This window comes from Pteronotus mesoamericanus, unplaced genomic scaffold (assembly GCF_021234165.1).
Source record: "Pteronotus mesoamericanus isolate MK-2021 breed Mesoamerican mustached bat unplaced genomic scaffold, CSHL_Meso_final scaffold_507, whole genome shotgun sequence".
Classification (NCBI taxonomy): Eukaryota; Metazoa; Chordata; class Mammalia; order Chiroptera; family Mormoopidae; genus Pteronotus; species Pteronotus mesoamericanus.
The window spans coordinates 16,602,049-16,622,930 of NW_026555319.1; the positions used below are offsets into that span (position 1 = coordinate 16,602,049).

The window sequence follows — 20,882 nt, forward strand, 5'->3', positions numbered from 1 at the left end:
TAAAAGGGCTTTTTCACAATTGCATAGTTCTTTAAATTGGTTTCATAGGTGCTTGATGGTTTGCCTTGCACACGTTAAGTGTTCAGGACCCCATGGGAAGCAGAGCATGGATCAGAGGTGAGGCCTCCACTCTGTGTTAGATCCAATTGGCTAATAGGCCCTCACATCTCTGGGATTCTCTGCAGGTGTCAAAGTGATATTTAGCTTGCATTTTGGTGAGGAGTGCAGGCTCTTCCTTATTTTTCTGTTAAATGGAGGAAGAAGTGGGAGCTCATGAGCAGGACCAGGACTCAAAAAGCCTTTCGATGTAGCCTATGCCAGGGCGTCTACTCACCACACATTGTGGAGACTCCTCGCTGGAGTCCTGTGTTAAGGTCTCTAAGACTAACTCCAGATTCAATGACCATGAGGACTCCAGGAATCACCATCACGTTGTGCTCACAGCTGTGCTTTATGACAGCAAAGCACAATTAGCAAAGGGGAGGTGGGCCCAGGGTGAAGTCTGGGGAAAGGTGCTGGCTTCTAGGGGTGCTTTGCCGTTAGAGTCATACAGGAGACACTAATTCCTCCAGCAACAAGTTGTGACAACACATGTGAAATATTGCCCACCAGGGATGAATGTTAGAGACTCAGTGCCTGGGGTTTTCCCTGGGGTTTTCCCTGGGGGCTGGTCACGTGGGCACCCTCAGGCACATTGCCAAAGTTCAGACTCCCAGAAGGAGAACAGGTGTTCAGCATAGACCACATTACAGTTTAGATGCAGTCAGCCACCCTTACCAGTTAGGGAAGGGGGGCTGCTCCCCAAATCCAGACTCCCAGACTCCAGCCAAGGGTCAGCCTTGGACACAAGCCTTTCAAAGGATGAGCAGTTTCAGGCCTGCTGTATTAATTCTTTTCTGCCCAGGTCCGATCTCTCTCTTTGCAGATTTCAGTGATGTCAGTCGGGGTAACAGGCCAGTCCTCACTGCAGTTCAAGGTGATGAGTGCTTACACTTGGCTTTAGGTGGCGGGGTGGTCTAGTTTCCTATCAGATGAAGCACATGCCACTTTTGCAGGATGTCTAAGCCACCACAGGGTCTGCTGCTCTGTGTGTTGAGGGCCTTCTCTGCGGAGCCTCTGGCCATATAGTTGGTTTATTGTTTCAGAGATACTTCCTGATCTATACCTTCCCCAAGGCTTTTTTTAAAATTGATTTTTGAGAGAGAGAGAGCGGGAGAGAGAGAGAGAGAGAGAGAGAGAAGTAACATCAATTCATTGTTCTACCTAATTATGCATTCATTGGTTGATTCTTGTATGTGCCCTGACCAGGGATTAAATCCACAATCTTTACTTATCTCGGTGATGCTCTAACCAACTGAGCTACCCAGTTAAGGCCCCAAGGCCTTTGGTGGCTATGTTTTCGCATATGACTGGGGTACACTCACCACATGAACCTCATTCATCTGCAGGTACTCTTGTGACGTTGGTGGAATGTCTGGTGTGAGTTCTCCAGCTGCTACTGACCCTTGCACCTTCTTTAGGGAGGGTCTGTTAATCCAAGATTGGGGCCTGATGAGCAGTCTGGGATGTTGTGACAGTGGGGATACACCGGCTTTGGTTGAATCAGTTTATTGAGGACCAACAACATACAAGGCAGCGTGGGAGACAGACATGCATACCGTCATCGAACCATTGCATGGAGGAAGAAGAACAGGAGGAGAGAAGTCTGCGTCCATCCTGGCCCTTCAATAAGAGGCCAGCAGATTCAGGCCAGGTGCTGTGGGGGAGCTCCCAGGGAGCTGGGTAGACAATCATGAGCCTTTCATGCTTATCTCCTGTAGTTTTCTAGGATGCAGTTGGCAAACTATGTCTATAAAGAAAGACAGGCCTGTGAAAAGGGTGTGAGTTTCCTTAAACCAGGATCAGTATCTGCTTATTTCAAGAGGAAATGGAGGGAATTGGGCCTCTTTCCTGGACAACTACTCCGTATTGACATGTGGGGAGGAGGAGATGGTAGGAAACACTCTGAACAAAATTGAAATTGGCAGCTTGATGTGTGGTGAATCATATACCAGGTGTCGCCACAGAGATGTGGCTTTAATCACATACATGAAGCAAACTGTCAGTGGGTTTTGAGGTCATGCTGGGTGCTACATGCTTTTTTTCTTTGAAGTGCGACTCTTCCCTGCGTCTGTTTCCATTTTTAAGAGCTCTGATCACTTAGCTTCACTCCTCTTGACACCTCATCACATGCTCAGCCATAGCCCTGTGCATTTAATACCGATTTAACAGTCTTGACTCACACCATTTCATCTGCACTGCTGGGCCATTGCCTAAACCAAGAAGAGGGCAGATGGCATTACTCTGCTTGCATAGGGAACTGCCAGAAGTGTTGTCCTTTGAAGCAGCAGTAGGTGCTGTCTTCCTAAAATGTGGTCTGTGGCTTCCCTGGGCTCACCACTCTCTGCCCTTCTCAGTCAGGCCCCTCTCTGACCTTCCCCTCATTCTCCCCTTCCCCTGGCCTTGACCCTTCTGCCCAGCTCACCTTATTGCCCCTCAGCAAACCACATGCCTTTCATTCCCCCTCCAGATCTCTGCACCTGCCGTCCCCTCTCCCAGGAGAGCCCCTTCTCATTGCCGCAGACATCCTAGCAGGGCAGTCTTACTTCCAGCTCATCTCAGCGTGGACCTACCTGGACTGCCCTGCAATGAGCTAGGCTGGTGGAACCATCCTTCCCCTGACACTCTGTGTGTTATTTTGGGGGTCCCCCCTGTTGCCTGGGATGTTTGGGGAGCCTTCCCTCACTCTTGGCTCCCCACCTTTATTCAGGAGATCCCTTCCTGGCTCGCCTTTCTTCAGGATTGGCTCTGCATGTGACCATACAGAGAGAGTGCTGGCTCGGGCAGCTTCACAAGAAGCTAGTTTTGTTCCTTTAGGATCAGATACTTACCAAACGCTCAAACAGTTGGCAAGAGCAGCTGCCCATGTGCACTTGGTTTATCAGTTATCTATTGTTGTGTAACTTTGAGGCTTACAACAACAAAGATTTTATTATTGTTCACAGTTTCTGTTGGTTGGGAATTCGGAAAGGGGTTGGCTGGACAGTTCTGGCTCGGACCCTCTCATGGGGCTGCAGTCAGATAGTGGGAGTGGAATTGGCAGGGGCTGGACCATCTGGAGGCTGACTGAGCATCTCTCTCTCTCCACAGAGTCTCAGGGCTTCTCCCTGTGCTCTGTCCACATGGGCTGGTTTGGCCTTCTTATTGCATGGTGGCTTCGGAACAGCCAGACTTACCTGGTGGCTGGCTTTCCTCAGGGTGAGCATCTCAAAAGAACAAGGTGGACATGCATGGACCAGAACTGACCCAGAGACCACATTTCCAGCAGCACAGCACAGCATGGGACAAAGAATCGAGCTAAAAATATTTCCTAGTAATTTTTACCCTCTCAATCAACAACACGGGACGTGTTTAACCCAGAAATTAGGTCGACAATTGTCTTGATTTGTTTTAGCTTTTTGGTTGCAAATAGCAAAAACCTTCCAGAGCAGCTAGAGCAGGAAGGATGAAAAGTTTTCTTGTGAGACCACAGACTAGTTTTACGAAGCTTGCCCAGCTGTTTGCATGTTTGTTTGTTTTTTTGTTTCTCATGTCTCCTTCTTTTCTTATTTTCCTCTCTGTAGTCCAGTCTTCTTGTTTTTGTTTTTGTTTGTTTCCCTCCTTGGGCTGTGTGGCAGAAGATGGCTGCTGCCTCCAGCACCCTGCCTCGAGCCTGCACACCCTTACTCTGGGCCGCAGTCCATAGGCTGTATCAAGGCACATGGCCCTGTCCGATATGTCAGTGGGTGGAAACATACCCACCCTCCTTTCTAGTAAGTGACTTTGGCAAAGTTCCATGGCAAAGAGTGTGGACAGACATATAATATTAATTCAGGGAGGGTGTTAAGAATTGGGCAAAATGCTTCAGTCTATCCCAGCCTCCAATCTTCGTTCAGTGATCACTCTCTTCATCTCTAAGATAGGGAGGCTGGCTTAGGTGATCCTCGGATTCCTTCTAGCCTCAACTTCATGAAAATTTGATGGGCTACCAAGCGGAAGAAGTCGGGGGAGAGATTAGATGTCATAGACCAATGGTCCCCAACCTTTTTGGCACCAGGGACTGGTTTTGTGGAAGACAATTTTTCCATGGACAGGGATGGGGGGCAAGGGGGATGTTTTCGGGATGATTCAAGTGTATTACTTGCAAGCTCACCTCCTGCTATGTGGCCCCGGGCGGGGGTAGTTGGGGGACCTCTGTCATAGATGATCTAAGCCTGGCATGAGCTTGGTACATCGAAATGCGCAGGAAATGTCTGTTGACTAAATGGCTTGGAGTTAGAGTCCAGGTGTCTGGGAAGCTGGTGGCTGACCTGGTGGAGAAAGAAGGGGGGGGTGCTCTTGCTGGGCCAAGATGTTCACTGGCCGCCTTTCCCTTGGGGCCACAGGCTTTTGAAAGCACTTAAGAGTGGCTGTCGCAGCATTCAGGTGCTTCTCTCCCTTTTTTTACCCTGCTGTCATTAATGGATTTGGTCCAGGGACACTAAGGCTCCTTGCTCCTGAGCCCCAGGGGAGCATGGGAGCAGGGCTAAATGATGTATTCCAGTTGCCAGTCTTGGGAGACTTGCAAGCCGATTGAGTGGCAGCACTGCCTTTTGCTGACTTGTTCACATGCGGTGCCAAGAAAGGTACCTGCCTAGAATCCTCCAGTTTTAGAAAATGAAATTATTTTGCTAGATGCAGGCACAGAAGTGATTTTCTTCTTCTGAGGCCTGCAGTTCTCCTAAGTTTGAATTTAGCTTGCTTGTCAGCTTGAGCCTTTGCCTTCCAGAGATGGTGTAAGGCATTCTTAACTTCTGACAAGATTCCTGTAGTGCCTTCTCTCTCACCTGAGTGCATGGCCTACCTGCTCCTACAGCCTTCCAGACCTTATCTCTGGCTTTGGGCTGCAGCCCTTCTGCTTTCCTTCCCCTTCCTGCACTCATTTGTACTCAGAGGTGCTATGCCATTTATGTCCCTGTACAGCGGCTTGAGGGCAGGACCAGTAACTCACGTTTCATCTTTTTCCTCCCAGAAGGCCCAACACACATTAAATCAGTGTGCAGTAATGTCAGCTGGCCACACATTGTGCAGATAAGTCTTCAGTGCCTGGGAAGCTGACAAGCGAGGTTTTCCAGGCCCCTGGTTAGGTTGCATGGTGTGGTGGTGGAAGATTCTCTGTGTAGGAAAGGAACTTAAAGGTCATCTAGTTCAACCATCTGTCTGATCATTGACTTCTTCCTATAGCACAACTGCCCCATTAGCGCCAGCCTCTGAGCAAATCTCTCAGGTGTCAGAGGGCAAATCTTTATCTCCCGTGACGAGCTGGTGTGCCTCAGGCAACTCTGAATATTAGAAAATTCTTCCTCTGTTGAGCTGAGATGGATTTCTAAGCACCAGCTGTCCTTCCTGGGATGTTTCTCTGTCCCACACAGCTGGACTTATCCCTTCCACGTGGCTACACCCTTCATCTTCAGAGGGACTGGCTCAGTGACCCTGAATATTATCTATTGCTACATAATAAATCACCTCAAAATCCAGTGGCTTAAAACAGTAATTAACATCTCAGAGTTTCCATGGCTCGAGAACGTGTGAGTCGGTGGTTAGTTGGGGCGATTCTGGCTCGGGACGTTTCGTGAAGGGGCACTCACCCGAAGGCTTGCCTGGGGCTGGAGGCTCCACTTCCAGGGTGGCTCACACGCCTCACAGAGTGATCTGGTTGTTGACAGGAGGCCTCGGTTTCTCACTTCGCGGACCTCTCCAAAGGGCTGCCTGAGTGTCCTCCCAGCATGGCAGCTAGCTTTTCCCAGGAAGAATGATGCAAGAGAGCAAGCAAGAACCACAGTGTCTTTTTGCTCTACCCTTAAAGTCATACTTTGTTACTTTCACAGTATCGTGTTGGTTACACTAGTCAGCCCTGCCCAGCGTGGGAGGGATGCTCCAAACCTCTGTGACCCCCACTTTCCTTATCTGTAAACAGCCCTTTTTTATTGTTTGAAACAAACCATGAAGAAGTACTTGGTAAACTGTTTCATAAATGAAAGGGATGTTTTGAATGGGATGGTTTTGCTAGTAGTGATTGCCTAACTAGTGAAAACCTCCTGTTTAACTCCAGGTACAGTCGAGGGAAGTGAGGTTGGATTTGCCAGAGGATGAGGAAGACCTATTTGAGGCTTCTTATGGGGGCAGCCAGGCTGTGGGCTATCCTTCTGGAGTTCAGGCACCTTGTCATGGGGAGACCCCCTCTCTGCTGCCAGGGCCCTACCCTCATTCAATCCAAATGGCAGCGGGGACACAGAAGGTCACACACTCTCGTTGGGTGCTATGGGGGCCCAAGAGAGTTCCTACCCTATGGAAGCGCAGACCTTGTTTTGTTCACTGTTCTGAACCCAGTGCCTGGCCAAGCAGGGGTGATGGGTCTTTTAAACACAGGCGTATTTGGGGAGTTAGGTACTACCCATGGCATGAGACCTCCGGTATTGCAGGCTGCTGTCATGTTTTGATAGGAGTTGAGCTGCCATTTCTGCTTCAATTGAAAAGTGGTGGGAGTCGCTTTTATGTAAGGTTATTTCATTGAGTATTAATATCAATGCCTATAATACTGGAGGCCATGAAGGGAAAAAGTAGAATTCCTGAATGAATTACACGTTTTGCCATCAGATCTGTAAACTCATAATCTGTGCATTTAAATTTGTCACTGGCCTTGGTGTGTTACATTTTGACTCAGATGTTTCCTTAATTAACCTCTAATTCATAACGTTTCAGTCTTTGGCTTGGCTTGGTAACTGGATTTCTTTTTTAGAACCTTCTTTGCTTAGTGTAGTATTTTTGGGGAGTATATTTTAGCGCTGCAGGATTTTTAAGAGCTCACTTGTAAAAGGAAGAATCTAGGTTGCTGGAACATCCTGTAGATTGTGGCTGCAGCTATAGAGCTTGTGTGATGATTAAAAAAAAAAATCTATTCAACTATGCTGAATTGTTCTGTGTAGGAGAATTCGGATTTACAGGCCTACGGCCTCACTCGAAATAGATCCAGCTGTGTGCCCTAAGGACTTGTCACCCTTCTTTCTTTTCCCAAGGCACTCAGTGTGCGGCCCCCTCCCTGTGCCTGGCTCACTGAGACACGAGAAGCCCCCTTCGTCGCCGAGGTCGTTCCACACGGCTATTAGCCGTTGCTCTACACAGGGAAGAATTTAAAATACCTTGGATCTTAAATAGATTTTATTTTTTGTTATAGAAATTTTCAAACACATAAAAGTAGAGAGGTTGGTATAATGACCCCCATGTTCCCATTACCCAGTGTTAGCAAGTCTCACCTTATGGTGAGTATATAGCCTCCCCACCCTCACTTAATCTGAAGCAAGTCTCAGATATCTTTAATTTTAATAACTGAGTTAAAAATAATAACTTTAGGCCCTAGCTGGGTAGTTCAGCTGGTTGGGGTGTCATCCTGATATGCCAAGGCTGCAGGTTTGGAGCCTACTCAGGACACATACAAGAGTCAGTCAACTGAATACATAAGTAAGTAAAACAACAAATTGATGTTTCTCTTTCTCTCTTCCTCCCCTCCCTTCCTCCTTCCCTCTTTCTAAAATCAATTACAAGTAATTTTAACAATAATATTTATAAATATTTTAGTATGTATCTCTTTACATATGAAGGTTTTTAAAAAACAACATTATTGTCCCTAAAAATGTAACAGTTCCTTAATATTATTAAATATGCAGTCTGTCAACATTAAAATTTTCCCATTGATTTAAAATTATTTTTACAGTTTCTAGAAGTTGGGATCCAAATAATCTCCATTCATTGTAATTGTTATTTTCTCTCAGATTTTAAAAATAAACCTTTTGTTTTGTTTGAAATGATTTCAAATTTAGAGGACAGTTACTAGAATACTACAAAGAACTCCTATGCACCCTTCCTTCAGATCCCCCAATTGTTATACTATATTGACCTTATTCTCCCTCTATATTTATACATGTATTTTAAAAAAAATATTTAAAAGTTTCAGACATGATTTTCATTATCACTTAATACTTCAGTGTGTATTCCTTAAAACAAGGGCATCTGTTATACGTATCCAAGTATATATAATGCTACCCTCTAATCCATGGACCCCATTCATATTTTGCCAGTTGTCCCAATAATACCCTGTATAGGTACAAGATCCAATCTAGGATTATAGATTGCATTTGGTTGTGCCACGCTAGTTTCGGTCTGGAATAGTTCCTGCATTTTTCTTGTCTTTCATGACCGGGACATTTCTGATGAATACAGGTCAATTACTTTGTAGAATGTGACTTGATTTGGATTTTCCAGCTTTTCCTTTAGGTTTAGATTCAGGTCCTGAAATTGCTTTCTTTTCTACTACTAGTCATAGAACTTTTATCATTTGGTTAGGATGGTATTTGCCAGATTTCTCCACTATGAAGTTGACTAATTTTGTAATTATGAATTAATAAGTAATTGGAAAGTATTTTTATGGGGAGACACTTTGAGGTTATATTAAACCCTATTCATTAGCAAATCTTCATCCACGTGGCTGTAGCACCCTTTGGTGATTCTTTCCTGAATCAGTTATTATGATGGATGCCAATTGGAGATTATCTAGTAACAGTATTCCTTCTACATTTATTAGTAAACATTGTACTGTAAGGAATTTATTTATATAATTTATTTATATCAGTATGAACTCATGGATCTCTGTCTTATTCAATGTGTTACTATCTGTAACTGTTATTTATTTTGATTCTCAAACTGTCCCAGCTTTGGTTAGAGGGAGTCCTTTTAAACAGGCTCCTGTGTCCTTTTCACATTCCCCATCACTCTTTGAACATTTTTTTTACTTTTTGGCACAAGAAAATTATTTGGTTCATCTCGTACTATAATATGCCTTTTCCACCACAAGCCATGTTTCCATTTAGTGGAAAATGGTATCTAGAAGCCAAAATCTGGGTGCTAGGTGTGTTTGTTGTTTTTGGGACATCATTTCTTCTAGGTTCTCTTCATAGATAGTTTTTTTTTTTTTTCCCCCCCCTAACATCCTCCCTCTGTATTTTCAACTGCAGACTCTGACAACAAGAGATCTGGCTCTAATTATCCTCAGTATATTTACTTATTTGTTCAGTCCCTGTATAAAACTGTCCTCTCAGACATACGAGTCAAATTCTCTCAATTCCTGCACAGTCAGTCCTGCTGGCTAATTTTTTTTTTTACTTTGGTGTTAACTGACCTCACTGGTGACTCTGGCCAGTGGTCTCTGTGATGAAATTAAAGGTGGTAAAAGTTGAGTTGATTCATTTAACAAATATTTACTGAGCACAAACTATATGACCAATACTTGCTAGGTTCTGGAGATACAGCAATGAATTAGACAGCTATGGACCCTGTGTCAGAAGAATAAAACATTGGTAAGAATATTGATGTGGTAGAACAGTAAGGGAGGAAGTGTGTGGGGCTGTGGGAGAACAGCAGGGCATGTAAGGAAAGTTTCTTGAAAGAAGTGGCATTTCAGGCCAGGGGACTAGCAGGCTGGATTGGAAGCAGTGGGCAGGGAGGAGCTAGCCCAGAAAAACTGGTAAATCGTATTCAGGAGTAAGGACTTTGTAGGGCAAGCAAAGAGTAGTTGAAGGGTTTAAAGCAGCAAGTTGATGAGAGTCAGTGAAGTTTTAGAAAAAAATGTAGCATAGGAGTGGGCAAGCAGGCGCAAGGCAAGATGCAAAAACTGACCAAGAGGCTGCGGGTGTTGTCCAGGCAAGAGACGGCCATCAGCCAGCCCAGGGCTGAGCAGGGCAGCTGCGGCAAAGGGGGCGGACTTGAGAGTTTGCGGAGGCGGGCAGGAGGGGACTTGGAATTCTGCTCAGTGAAGTCCAAAGGTGAGACTCTAGCCAGACTAACCTCACAATTTAAAACTTTAGTAACTTGGAGATACATTGTTGGTTATTGTTGTAGTGGCAGGATAAGTTTTCTTTGACATGACCTTTTCATCTAAACTTGACATCTAAAGCATTTGCCTTATATTCTATGACAAGCTTTCCACTGAATCTTAGGAACCATCTTTAATTTTGCCAGCTGGTGCATGGTATTCTGATATTTTGATGAAACCACAAAAGGCATCTAATGAATTTTTAGTGAGGAATGTGGATGGGGCTGGTCGCTGTTACTCTGTGTTTCCACCTTCAGTGTGTGAGGTGGGCAAACCTTTGAGGGGTGGCTGGGTCAGGTCCCTGGGTTGATTCCACTGCTGCGTAACACTCATGCATTAGTTCACGCAGCCAGTTCATCATCTCTGAGCTTTCACCCTGTGTCAGCTCCGAGCTGGGCAGGGAAAAGACAGGTCTGTGTCTCATGGAACATAAGTTCTAGCTCATGAGTGGCAAATACAATGACCGAGTAAAACAAAACATATTTTCTGTATCAATACCCCATTATTCTCCATAGAAAGAGCCCTGTGCTGATGGCAAAGAAACCCAGTTTCAGTTCTGGCTTTGTTGTTTACCAGTTTGATGGACTAGGATGCATGATTTACCTTTTCCTGGTCTCCTCCCCGTCCTTGGCTATAAAACGAGGCATTAAATTCCTCCTACAGGTGCCTGCCAAATAAATATATTTGATAATTGTTTGCCAAACAAATCAATGTTTACTTTGGCCACTTATAAGCCCTTATGAGGACCAAAAGAATCATGTTTGTGACAGACACTTATACAAAGTGAAGTACTACCTAGATGCTAAGTTGTATTAATGAGTATGCTGTGCTTTACTGTCGGTCATTCTGCATTTGTGTAAAAAATGAAGTGATGTGAATTTCAGTAACTGGAGAATGGCTCTCAAGTCTCTTTCTTCTTTAAATTTTAAAAATTACACTAGAAAAAGCCTTGCTGTAGAATTCGTAACAGCATTTATTTAACATTTCTCGAGGGAAGCTTTAAGTGGCAAAGAATGAGGCCAGAAGCAAAATAAAATGGTGTCAGGTCTCATAGTGACAGTCTCATCTACAGAAGCAATCACTGCACAGTAGATGCTTCTGTGTGACGGGCCACTTTTGATGCTGAGCGTTTTCTGAATGGTGCCTTTGAACCAGCTTTGAGAGTATGAGTGAAACCCGAGGGACAAATTTGTGCAGTCTGGTGGGGTGGGTGGGTGGGCCTGGCTCTAGGAGCCTGGTCGCCTTTGGGACCTCCAGTGAGCTGCCCACATCTCCTGGCCTCTGCCTCTGCCTCTGCCTCTGCCTCTGCCTCTGCCTCTGCCTCTGCCTCTGCATCTGGAACAGCGAGGTAATCTTCCTACCTTTCTTATCGCATCTTAAATGGTTAATTCACGTGAGATACTGCCAAGGTAAGCTGTCAGGATGTCCTAGTTAGACTGAATAAACTGAGCTTTATTGCTTAGACCCAGAAGGCTCCTAACAGCATCCCTGTGGCCTGAGAGGTAAAAGGACAGAAAACTGCTGCTTCTCTTCCCTACATCAATTGTATGACCTTCTTCACTGCTCTCCCTGCCTCCGACATCCTTCTACAACTGCTGCCTGTGGGTACCAGCAGGTTATTAGTCAAGAACAACAGAAAACCAGCTCAGGATATATTAAGCAAAATAAAAAATACATTACTAGAAGGCTCATCAAGAGCTCACAGGCTCCCCCAAAAGGCAAGAGAACGGAGCCCTCAGAGGAGAGGTGAGAACAAGGCCGGCTGGGGAGCCGGACCCATGACTGAGGTCATGTCACAGAAACATTCTGGAGAGACACTGCCACCCAAGCACTGGCTGTTGATGTCACCCAGGCATCCCTCCCTCTGCTGCCCCTGAGAACCAGTCATTGCTGCTGCCACCACTGCCAGGAAAGAATTTTCCCCATCCCTGTCCTTTTCAATATAAACTTTTAATGAAGTACAATATGCATAGAGAAAAGTAGGCAAGTAGGTGCACAGCTCAGGGAGTGTTCACTAAATGAACACACAGAATAACTGCCCCCCGCTGAAGAAATAAAACATGACCAGCCCCTGCCAGGAATCCCTTCTAGTTGCTGTTCCCCCAAAGATAATCATTGTCTTGACTTCCCAGAGCTTCCCACCCAGAGCTTAGTTGGGGATTTTTTTTTTTTTTTTTTTGCCTGTTTTTGTACTTTCTGTAAGTGGAAACACACAATACATTCTGCTTGTATCTGGCTTTTTCTGCTCAGTGTTGTATTTGTGAGGTTCTTCTGGGTTGTTTGTTACATGTAGTTCTAATGCATTTATTGTCATTGCTGTATAACGACCCACCATTTGGAAACAAATGGATAAACTATCATTTGTTTAGCCATTCTAGTGTGAACAGACAGGTGAGTTGTTTTCAGTTTTTGGCTGTTAGGGAGAGTGCTGCAGACATTTCATGCATGTCTTTTTTAAGGTTTATTTATTTATTTTTAGAGAGAGGGGAAGGGAGACAGAAAGAGAGGGAGAGAAACATTAATGGGTGGTTATCTCTTGTGTGCCTCCCTACTGGAGATTGGCCCACAACCCACACATGTGCCCTGACTGGGAATCAAACCGGCGACCCTTTGGTTTGCAGGCTGGCACTTAATCCACTGAGCCACACCAGCCAGGACTCATGCATGTCTTTTGGTATCCAGATGTACATCCCTGATGGGAGGTTGGTAGGAGTGGAATTGCTGGATCATGGGGCATATCTGTGTTTATTAATAACTGATGAGGATATCTATCCTCTTTTGGTGAGGTGCCTGTTCGAGTCTTTTGCCCATTTTTAAATTGTGTTGTTTTCTTCACAGATTTTAGGATTTCTTTATATTTTCTTGATACAAGTTCTTTGTTGGCTATATTTATTGTGACTATCTCTCCCAGTCTGTGGTACATGTTTTCTGAGCGCACCTTTTTGCATCTCTAGATCCAGATTTAAAAACCTCTGCCAATGCATGGGCTTGGCCTTTGTGTGCCCTGGTAGTCAGGGATCCCCAAAAGCAAACATGAAACCTTGTTTGCAGTCATTCCAAGGTGTCCGTTGCAAGGTGATACAGCCTCCGGGAAGGCGCCTCAGTCAGGACTTAGCCGCACACAGCAGAAATGACTCTGGCCAGTGTTAGCAGAAGGCTGAGCTGTCAGGTTGAGGCAGCTTCCTACCCCCCTGAACTGCTGCTGGAGGTTGGCTTACATAGTGCTAGGTTTCTTCATGCTGATGCAGAGTAGATTTCTTTGTTCTCCAGGTTCCTGCTGTGGGCTGGCATTGACTAGCACAGGCCCAGATGCATTGGTTTGGGGAGTACCTGAAGAGAGACTTTAATCTTATCTAGGAGAGGCTCAAAGAGTGACTGAAGTAACTGAAGATCATTTCCATGTATCTTAAGAGAGGCTCAGTCTGTCTCACTGGGAGGCTGAAGGAGCAGACGAAGGCTGACAGGCAGGAACACCTGGGTCCCCTCTGCTGTGATGGGGTGAACTGCTGATGTTACCGCAGGGAGCCATGGAATCTCGAAGCTGGTGGCTGCAGAAGGTCGCTCCTGTGTCACAGTTCCTGCCATGGCAATGGATACCTCTTCCCTTGCTTGCTCCCCCCTTAACTTGCTGTCACATTTAAGTCTGTGTGAATGCATGTGAATGGAAGAACCTGAATCCTTGGAATCTTTGCCGTGAACCATGTGGTATAAGACGAGGGCGAAAGTCCAAGCAGGATGGACAACTCTGGGGCAGGGCTGTTCCTATAACGAGAGGAGCCATGTGAGGGCCACATTAGCTGAATATTCTGGGTGGGAACTGTGTGCAGAGTTGAAGTGCAGCCCATGATTGGCATGTGGGAATAAACAAGCTCAGTGGCATGCGAGGTTCCAGAAGGTCATTTCTCCACTCATCTGTTGAGCCATTGTGTTAATGTCCTGGGGCTATTGTAAGAAAGCACCGTATTATGGACTTGTGCACCTGAAACCTGTATAAACCTGTTAATCAGTGTTGCCCTAGTAAATTCAATAAAAGGGAGGGGAAGCACCATAAACTGGGAGGCTTAAAACAACAGAAATTTATTGTTTCACAGTCTTGGAGGCTAGATGTCCAAAATCAAGGTGTCACCAGGGCTTCCTGGCTTCCGGTTTTTGCCAGTAATCCTTGCTGCCCCTTGATTTGTAGATGCTCACTCCACTCTCTGCCTCCACTGTCACATGGCATTTCCCTGTGTGTCTGTCTCTCTCTCCCTCTTCTTATAAGGACAACAGGCATACTGGATTAGGGTTTACCCTAATGATTAACCTCATCTTAACTGGATCATATCTTCAAAGACCCTAAATGAGGTCACATTCACAGGTACTGGGGGTCAGGACTTAAACGTATCTTTCTAGGGGACACCCTGTTTAATTCACACCACCCATCATCATTCCAGACCACGGCTGGAATCAGCTGCTCCTTGAGAGATCCTTCGGCTGCTCTGGATCTCTGGGCTTTCCCAGAGCCACATTCCCGCAACACCGCTGTTGTGGGTTTGCTGGGGCAGAGTCCGCTCATTGTTTGAGACTGCAGCAGTGTACGCCCTCAGCCCCTCTGGGACAGAAATGGTCATTCTGTTTCCTGAGCTCCTACCACCGATAGCTTATTCTTTTGTTTGGAGTTTGTGTTTAAAGCCAACATTTTATTGACAACTGATATGTATGCAACATAGAACATACTGTATATATGTCACATACATACAGAGAAGTGATAAATTATAAGAGTACATGCTCAATAAATTCTCATAGTGAACATGCCCTTTATTTTGCATTTATTTCCCTCTGCTTATTAGATAGTAGCTTGCAATTTATAGGCCTGTCTGTTTCACAAATGAATTATTCCTTGAGGCCCCCAAATATGTCTAATTTATCCAAATATCTCTACCTTCTCCAGTTTCTAGCACAATTTCTTTATGTAGTAGCCCAAAGGAAGTACTTGCTGAGTTAAACTTTAGAAGATTGGTGGGCCCAGGGGTGGGGCAGGGGGGTGATATTTGCTAAGTGACTCAGAGACAGCTTGAACTGCCATTGAATGAAAGTCACACATTGGACTAAATGCTGCAGATTAAAAGCTTTTGTCTTTCCATGTGTCTGGTTTCAAATTTGCTGCCTGTCTTTTTTTCTGCCCCTGAACATTTTTGTGAAGGTTCTCTAGAAAACATAGCCCCAGGCAAAGATTAAAGAGCTCATTTTGGTTGGGAGATGCAATCCCAGGGCAGTGATGCAGAAACGGAAAGTGAAGTGGAGGAGAGAGAAAAGTGAGAAGGCAGTACAGTGCATTACCTCGCTGGACACCACTTCAGCGAGCTGCAGAGCGATGCAGTGCACAGATCTGGTGCATGAACTTGCCTAGAAGGCATGCAAGGAGAAAACATACCTCCGAGCAGGCCGTGGAGGGGACAGCAGAGGGGGAATTTACCCACCCCATTCACTTCCCTCTCCATTTCTGACTGTGGCTTTTTATGCAAGTCCAGAAGTGGAGGGACAGCTGGGCAAGGACAAGGCACCAACGGAAAAAGACAGGGCAGGATGCAGTCGAGGGAACCAAGCCCGTAAGCCATCTCCCCCGTCAGCGCCCCAGCTGGGCCTTCAATAGGCCATTCCATGGTTCTGTCAGACTGGCTGCCCCTGAGTGATGGCAGTGCTCGTGGTGAGACCCGTGAACCGCACAGCCAGGAGTCACTGGTGCACCTCCTTAGCTGAAATGGGCGACTCGGTCTGAGGCTGTACTGTACGGGAATCGAGGCCAGCAGATACGGATTCAGTAACTGTGGCAGCGGTGCTACGGGAGGCAGCCCCATTACCGGAAACTCCTTGTAGAAATTAAGGACACGTTGTTTACCCCTCTAAGGTGGGACGTGGCCCTAGTGCCTACTAGGCACCGGTTTGTCTTGTGGGAGTGAGGCCACTGAAGCTGCCCAGGGCTCAGTGAACATAGATGGTTCTGAGTTGTGCACGTCCTAAGGCCCCAGCAGGGAGAGGAGTTGCCACTGCAGCTCACAGCGCGCTGCGAGTGGGGTCTGAACTTGCCCACCATCTAAGATTTGAGGTGGCCCTGGAAGGCAGGCCTTCAGAGTGAGCACTACCTTAGCCAAAACTCACTGTGGGAGAAACAGAACCTTTTATATGCAACATGGGCAGGTATACCACTCCCAAAAGCAACCTGAATTTTAAGATATGTCCCTGAATTTTAGGCTCTTTCAGGAGTGAATTAGAAGCCATTGAAATTTTTTTTAAATGACTAAACAGGACAAAAAAATCACTTTGGCTACTGGTGGAGAAGGGATTGGCCACAAAATATCTAAATGAAAGAAAAAAAGAAGCACAGCTAAATTCCAAGACAAGCAAGTGCACTGAACCTTGATCATTTCAAAGGGCCTTTAGACCCAAATTCACACCTGCCTCTATATAAGTTCTTCCAGATAACAGAGAAGTAAAACTGAAAAATGAAGCTCCTCAAGTGCTGAAATGGAAAGTAACTCTAATTACAATGAGTTCAAGTTAAATTTAGATGTGAGTACTAGGTGGATGGTATAGCTTACCTGCTATATCTTCATTTTCTGAAATTCTTTTGTTACTTTCTCATGTCTACCTGTTCTTGTTTCATTTTTTCCTACTTTTGTTTCACAAATATTGTTCCTTTTATTGGATGTTATTCCGTCTTCTTTGAGAATCCTAAACCTGTTTACATTAATTTTTTTTATATTGTTCTGATAGTTTTATTCTGTCTCAAGCGATTCATCCTCTGAGCATTGATTCTATTAGCCTTTTTATTAGCACCAATTTACTTCCAAGATTTCGAATTTTGGATTTTCAGGCTTCTCTTGACTGGAAAATTCTCCCTCCCTACCCCTCCACCCCCAGCCTCCCTCACCATTCTACTCTTCTTGGTCTAGTGATTTTTATAGCATCTCCGCCTTAGAGAGTCCAGTCCAGAACCAGGCTTCATGATGGGGGCTTGGGGCTTCTGGCCTTCAGTGACATTGGAAATATCTCCAGTCTACTCACCAAGCCTGAGAGCAGGACACTTCAGGTTCTATCCACAAAACTTCATATTATCTATGACCCTGAGAAGAAATGATGGCCTCATGAAATTTTATTTTTATTTTGAAATAACAGACTTACAGAAAAATTTCATGTATGGTACAGAGTTCCCATATACTCTTCATCTAGCTTCCCCTAATGTTAACATCTTACCCCCACCAAAGCACAATTATCAAGACCATCAAATTAACATTATTATAATACTATTAACTGAACTTCAATCTTTATTTGTATTTCATAAGTTTTTCCACTAATATCTTTTTCCTATTTTATAATTCAGTTCAGGATCCCACATTGCATTTAGTGATTTTTCTATTTCCATAATTCCATCTAATCTTATTAAGGAAGCTCTGTCCCTTCTTCCCCATTTATTTATTCCTTCAATTATTTACTTATATCAGTGTGGACTCATGGGTATTTATTTTAGGAGATGGGTTGTAATCCAATACAGCAGCCACTGGATATCTTCCAGCCCAGCCCTGATTTCACACAGTGGCCTGGCTTCCATCTCTCACCGTGCACAAGGCACTTTTATTCTCTGTTTTCCATGGGAACTTTTGGCCCTCTAGGTCATCTCTGTTTCTTTCTGACATTAGGCACAGGAGGCCCACTATTTTTAGTTTTGGGTTAAAAATCTGTATACTTTGTGTGGCCTGTAAGGTACAGCATTTGGTCCCTGCCTGATTTTCCAGCTCATTTTTTTTCTTACCCGCTCTCTTATTCTCAGTGCACCAGCCACACAGAAGCTTTTTCTATTCTTTGAGAGCTGCAAACTGCTTCTTGCCTCATAGTCTTTGCCCCTGCTTTTCCCTCTGCCTAGAACACGCCCCCGTCCCCCGCTTCTTTTCGAGCTAAGCTGTAATGTCATCTCTGGTTGGTTATGATACTATTTAATACCTGAACAATCTCTAGCCTGAAATATCCTTAAATCTAAAACCATAGGCTTCCAACAGGCGTGCCCAGCATCGACAATTTTGCAAATTAGAATGAATTTCCTTCAAGTGGACGATGTCAGCCCCCAAGAACTGGGCCTTTCCTCAGGTATAAATTACATCATCTTCTCTAAGGAATGTCAAAGTAGGAGGGAATCAGAAAAGGCAGCAGCTGTTCAAATGCAAGATGAATATCTCATGAAGTGCCATGTCATTTTTGACTTTAGAAATGGCAGAAAGATTAAGAAAATGACAGATGATGACAGCGAAAATAAATGAGCATCAAAGGGCAGCAAAGTTGCCCAGAGGGCTCCTGCCACCGGCCCTGCGATGTGCTGATCAATTGCTCTTCCTTTTCCAGCACCCTCTGTGGAAAGAGATTCAGTACGTTTTGGAGGTTCTGAATTTCCTTTGATTCTCTGAGGGAGAGTGAGTTAAGTAGTTGCAAGAGTTGGGTCTCAGTTTTCAGACACTGGTCACAACTGTAAATGGCCCACACTTTAGTTACCTCCACTTCCTCTTACTTGGGTACCATCAGCTCCATAATCTTGTAACCAGCAAAGGGTGATCAGTCCCTTGTCATAAAGGAGCGTGTGTTGGCCCAGCCATTGCCTTCGTTGTGGAGCTAGAGGAGGATGGTGGCGCCATGTCTCTGTGGATCTTGGTTCCAGGTCACCCCCAGCAGGGGATGCCTCCAAGTCGACCCCCTGGAGTTCTGGATCTCTAATCTCAGCTTTAGTGGCAGGTTTCTATCCTGTTCCATCTCTGTGGTTCCGAGACTTAGTGGGAAGAGCCTGTGATGGAGTGAGAGGTCTGTGCTGCCTAGCAGGACCCTGGGCAGTCACCCTTCTCCATTTCTTGATGTCTGCAAGGGCTCAGCCCACAGAGGCATGCCCTGCGCATGGCACCAATGCAGGCCCTTCTCCCTCTGCCACTCTGCCCACTGAGTGCCCCTCAGCCAAGTCTCAACCAGTCAGTCCCAATAGGCATCATCTCCCAGCTCTGACTCCAGGGCCTCTCCCAGCTCCAAGGGTCTGAGATTCTGAGGATTTTCCCTGCGGTTTTCTTCAGTCTGGAGCTATTGAGTTTGGGAGCCTCAACCCATACCTTCTCTTGCATCCTACAGAAATCAGGGTGAAATGGCCCACACCTGCCGTGGCACCATCAACCTGTCCACCGCGCACTTTGACACGGAGGATTCTTGCGGTATCGTGCTGACCAGTGGGGCAAGGACCTACCACCTCAAGGCCAGCTCGGAGGTGGAGCGGCAGCAGTGGATCACCGCCCTGGAGCTGGCCAAGGCCAAGGCTGTCCGCATGATGAGCAGCCATTCAGGTAGCAAGCGCTTGGCGCAGTGAGTGCACGTACAGTGTGATGGGTCTGGAGAGAGTGAGGATTGAAAGCACTCGGGGGCTGGTGGTAACCAGGAGACCCATTTTACTCCAGAGCAGCCTCGGAAGGTCGAGGTGTGTGTTCGTCCTTCCCACTTGGCTCCGTGTGTCATTAGCAGCGAGATGCGTACGTGGTCGGGATGTCTGGCAGATCTAAGGATGGAAATGCTTGTGGTGGGTGAGGCTTGTGCCCTTTTCTTTGGAAGAAGCCAGTTTCTGGACTTGAGAAGACCCTTCAGGTGCTACAGTGGGTCAGCTGCAGGAGTAGCAGCCAGAGGTGGGAGTCCAGGATTGTGCGCCTGTGGCTCAGGCCAGACTTTTTCTCCCAGGCCCGTTATGGAGATCGAAAACCATTTAGCCAGAGCCGCTGCTTGGCCAAGGTGCATGGCCTACTCATGTATCCTGAGCAAGACATTCTATTTTTTTACTTTAATGCATTTATTTTAAAAAAAATACTTCATGTCTTTATATGATTCATAAACCAGTGGCTTCAAAAGCATATGCAATGACTTCTATCCTAGTCTCTGTCCCCAGCCACCCCTCCCTACTCCCCTACCCAGAGGCAATCATAGCTACCACTGTCTTGTGCCTTTACGTATATATTTAAGTAGGTACTTATTTTAAAATAAATGCAATCCTTCACTTTGCTTTTTTCCATTTAGCAATATGTCTTGGGATTCTTCCCTATCAGTACCTTAAAAACGTCATGTTTTCACAATAGTACAGTATTTCATTATATGGATGTACCATAGTTTATTTAATCTATAGCCTGTTGATGATCATTTGGGTTTCTTCTTTGTTCTGCAGTGAGTAACCTCGCATTTCTTGTCATGTGTGTACAAGTACAAATGAAGTGTACGTCCCAGGAAGTGGGGCTGCTGGGTGAAGGGGAGCGTGCATTTGTAATTCTGAGGGACTGTCAAGCTGCCTTCCACAGCTGGTCCCATTAGATGCCTGCAGCGGTGAGTGGGACGCCTGCCTCCCCACAGCCTGGCCCACCCCCCTCAATAGAGCAAATGTTTTTTGGGGGCGAAACCCGAGTCCACACAGATAGAGAGCGGAGAATGGGAAGCTGTGATCCTTCCACATTTATAAACAGAATTGTGTATGTTTCCACAGATCTGTGCATTTTTTTTAGGGAGGCAGGACTCCAGGTGGGAATGAGGCGCAGCCCCTGCTCCCCAGGGTTATCTCACAGGCTGGTTGGGGAGACAGTGACAGCTAGATCTCCTGTGGAAGGAGATCTAACGCAAAGCAGGGTGAGGTGCTAAGGACGTTGGTCACCGGCCCCATACCCAACCTCCCGGCCCTGCTTCTCCCCCAGCACTGGCTTCTCGATGCAGATTGGGGGTCATTGAGTGTCAGTCTGATCTTCTCTTTCAGTTTCACCTACTTGGAGCATGGGTTCCCCGCCACAGTGACTCTTTTTCTTGGGGTTGGCACTCATGTGATGCTGAGCCTGGCAAAGGGTCCCTAGGAGCCTTTATTTGCCACTCT

General features: G+C 45.8%; 1 protein-coding gene across 4 annotated transcripts in view; it reads left to right on the forward strand.

The window, feature by feature from the left end:
- OSBP2 (oxysterol binding protein 2) overlaps nucleotides 1-20,882 on the forward strand; it is a 131,555-nt gene that overhangs the window by 6,787 nt on the left and 103,886 nt on the right. For all 4 annotated transcript variants that reach the window (XM_054594037.1, XM_054594038.1, XM_054594040.1 and 1 more), the window contains exon 2: nucleotides 19,121-19,329. In XM_054594037.1, coding sequence (XP_054450012.1) covers nucleotides 19,121-19,329 — 209 coding nt within the window. The remainder of the gene's footprint in view (nucleotides 1-19,120; nucleotides 19,330-20,882) is intronic.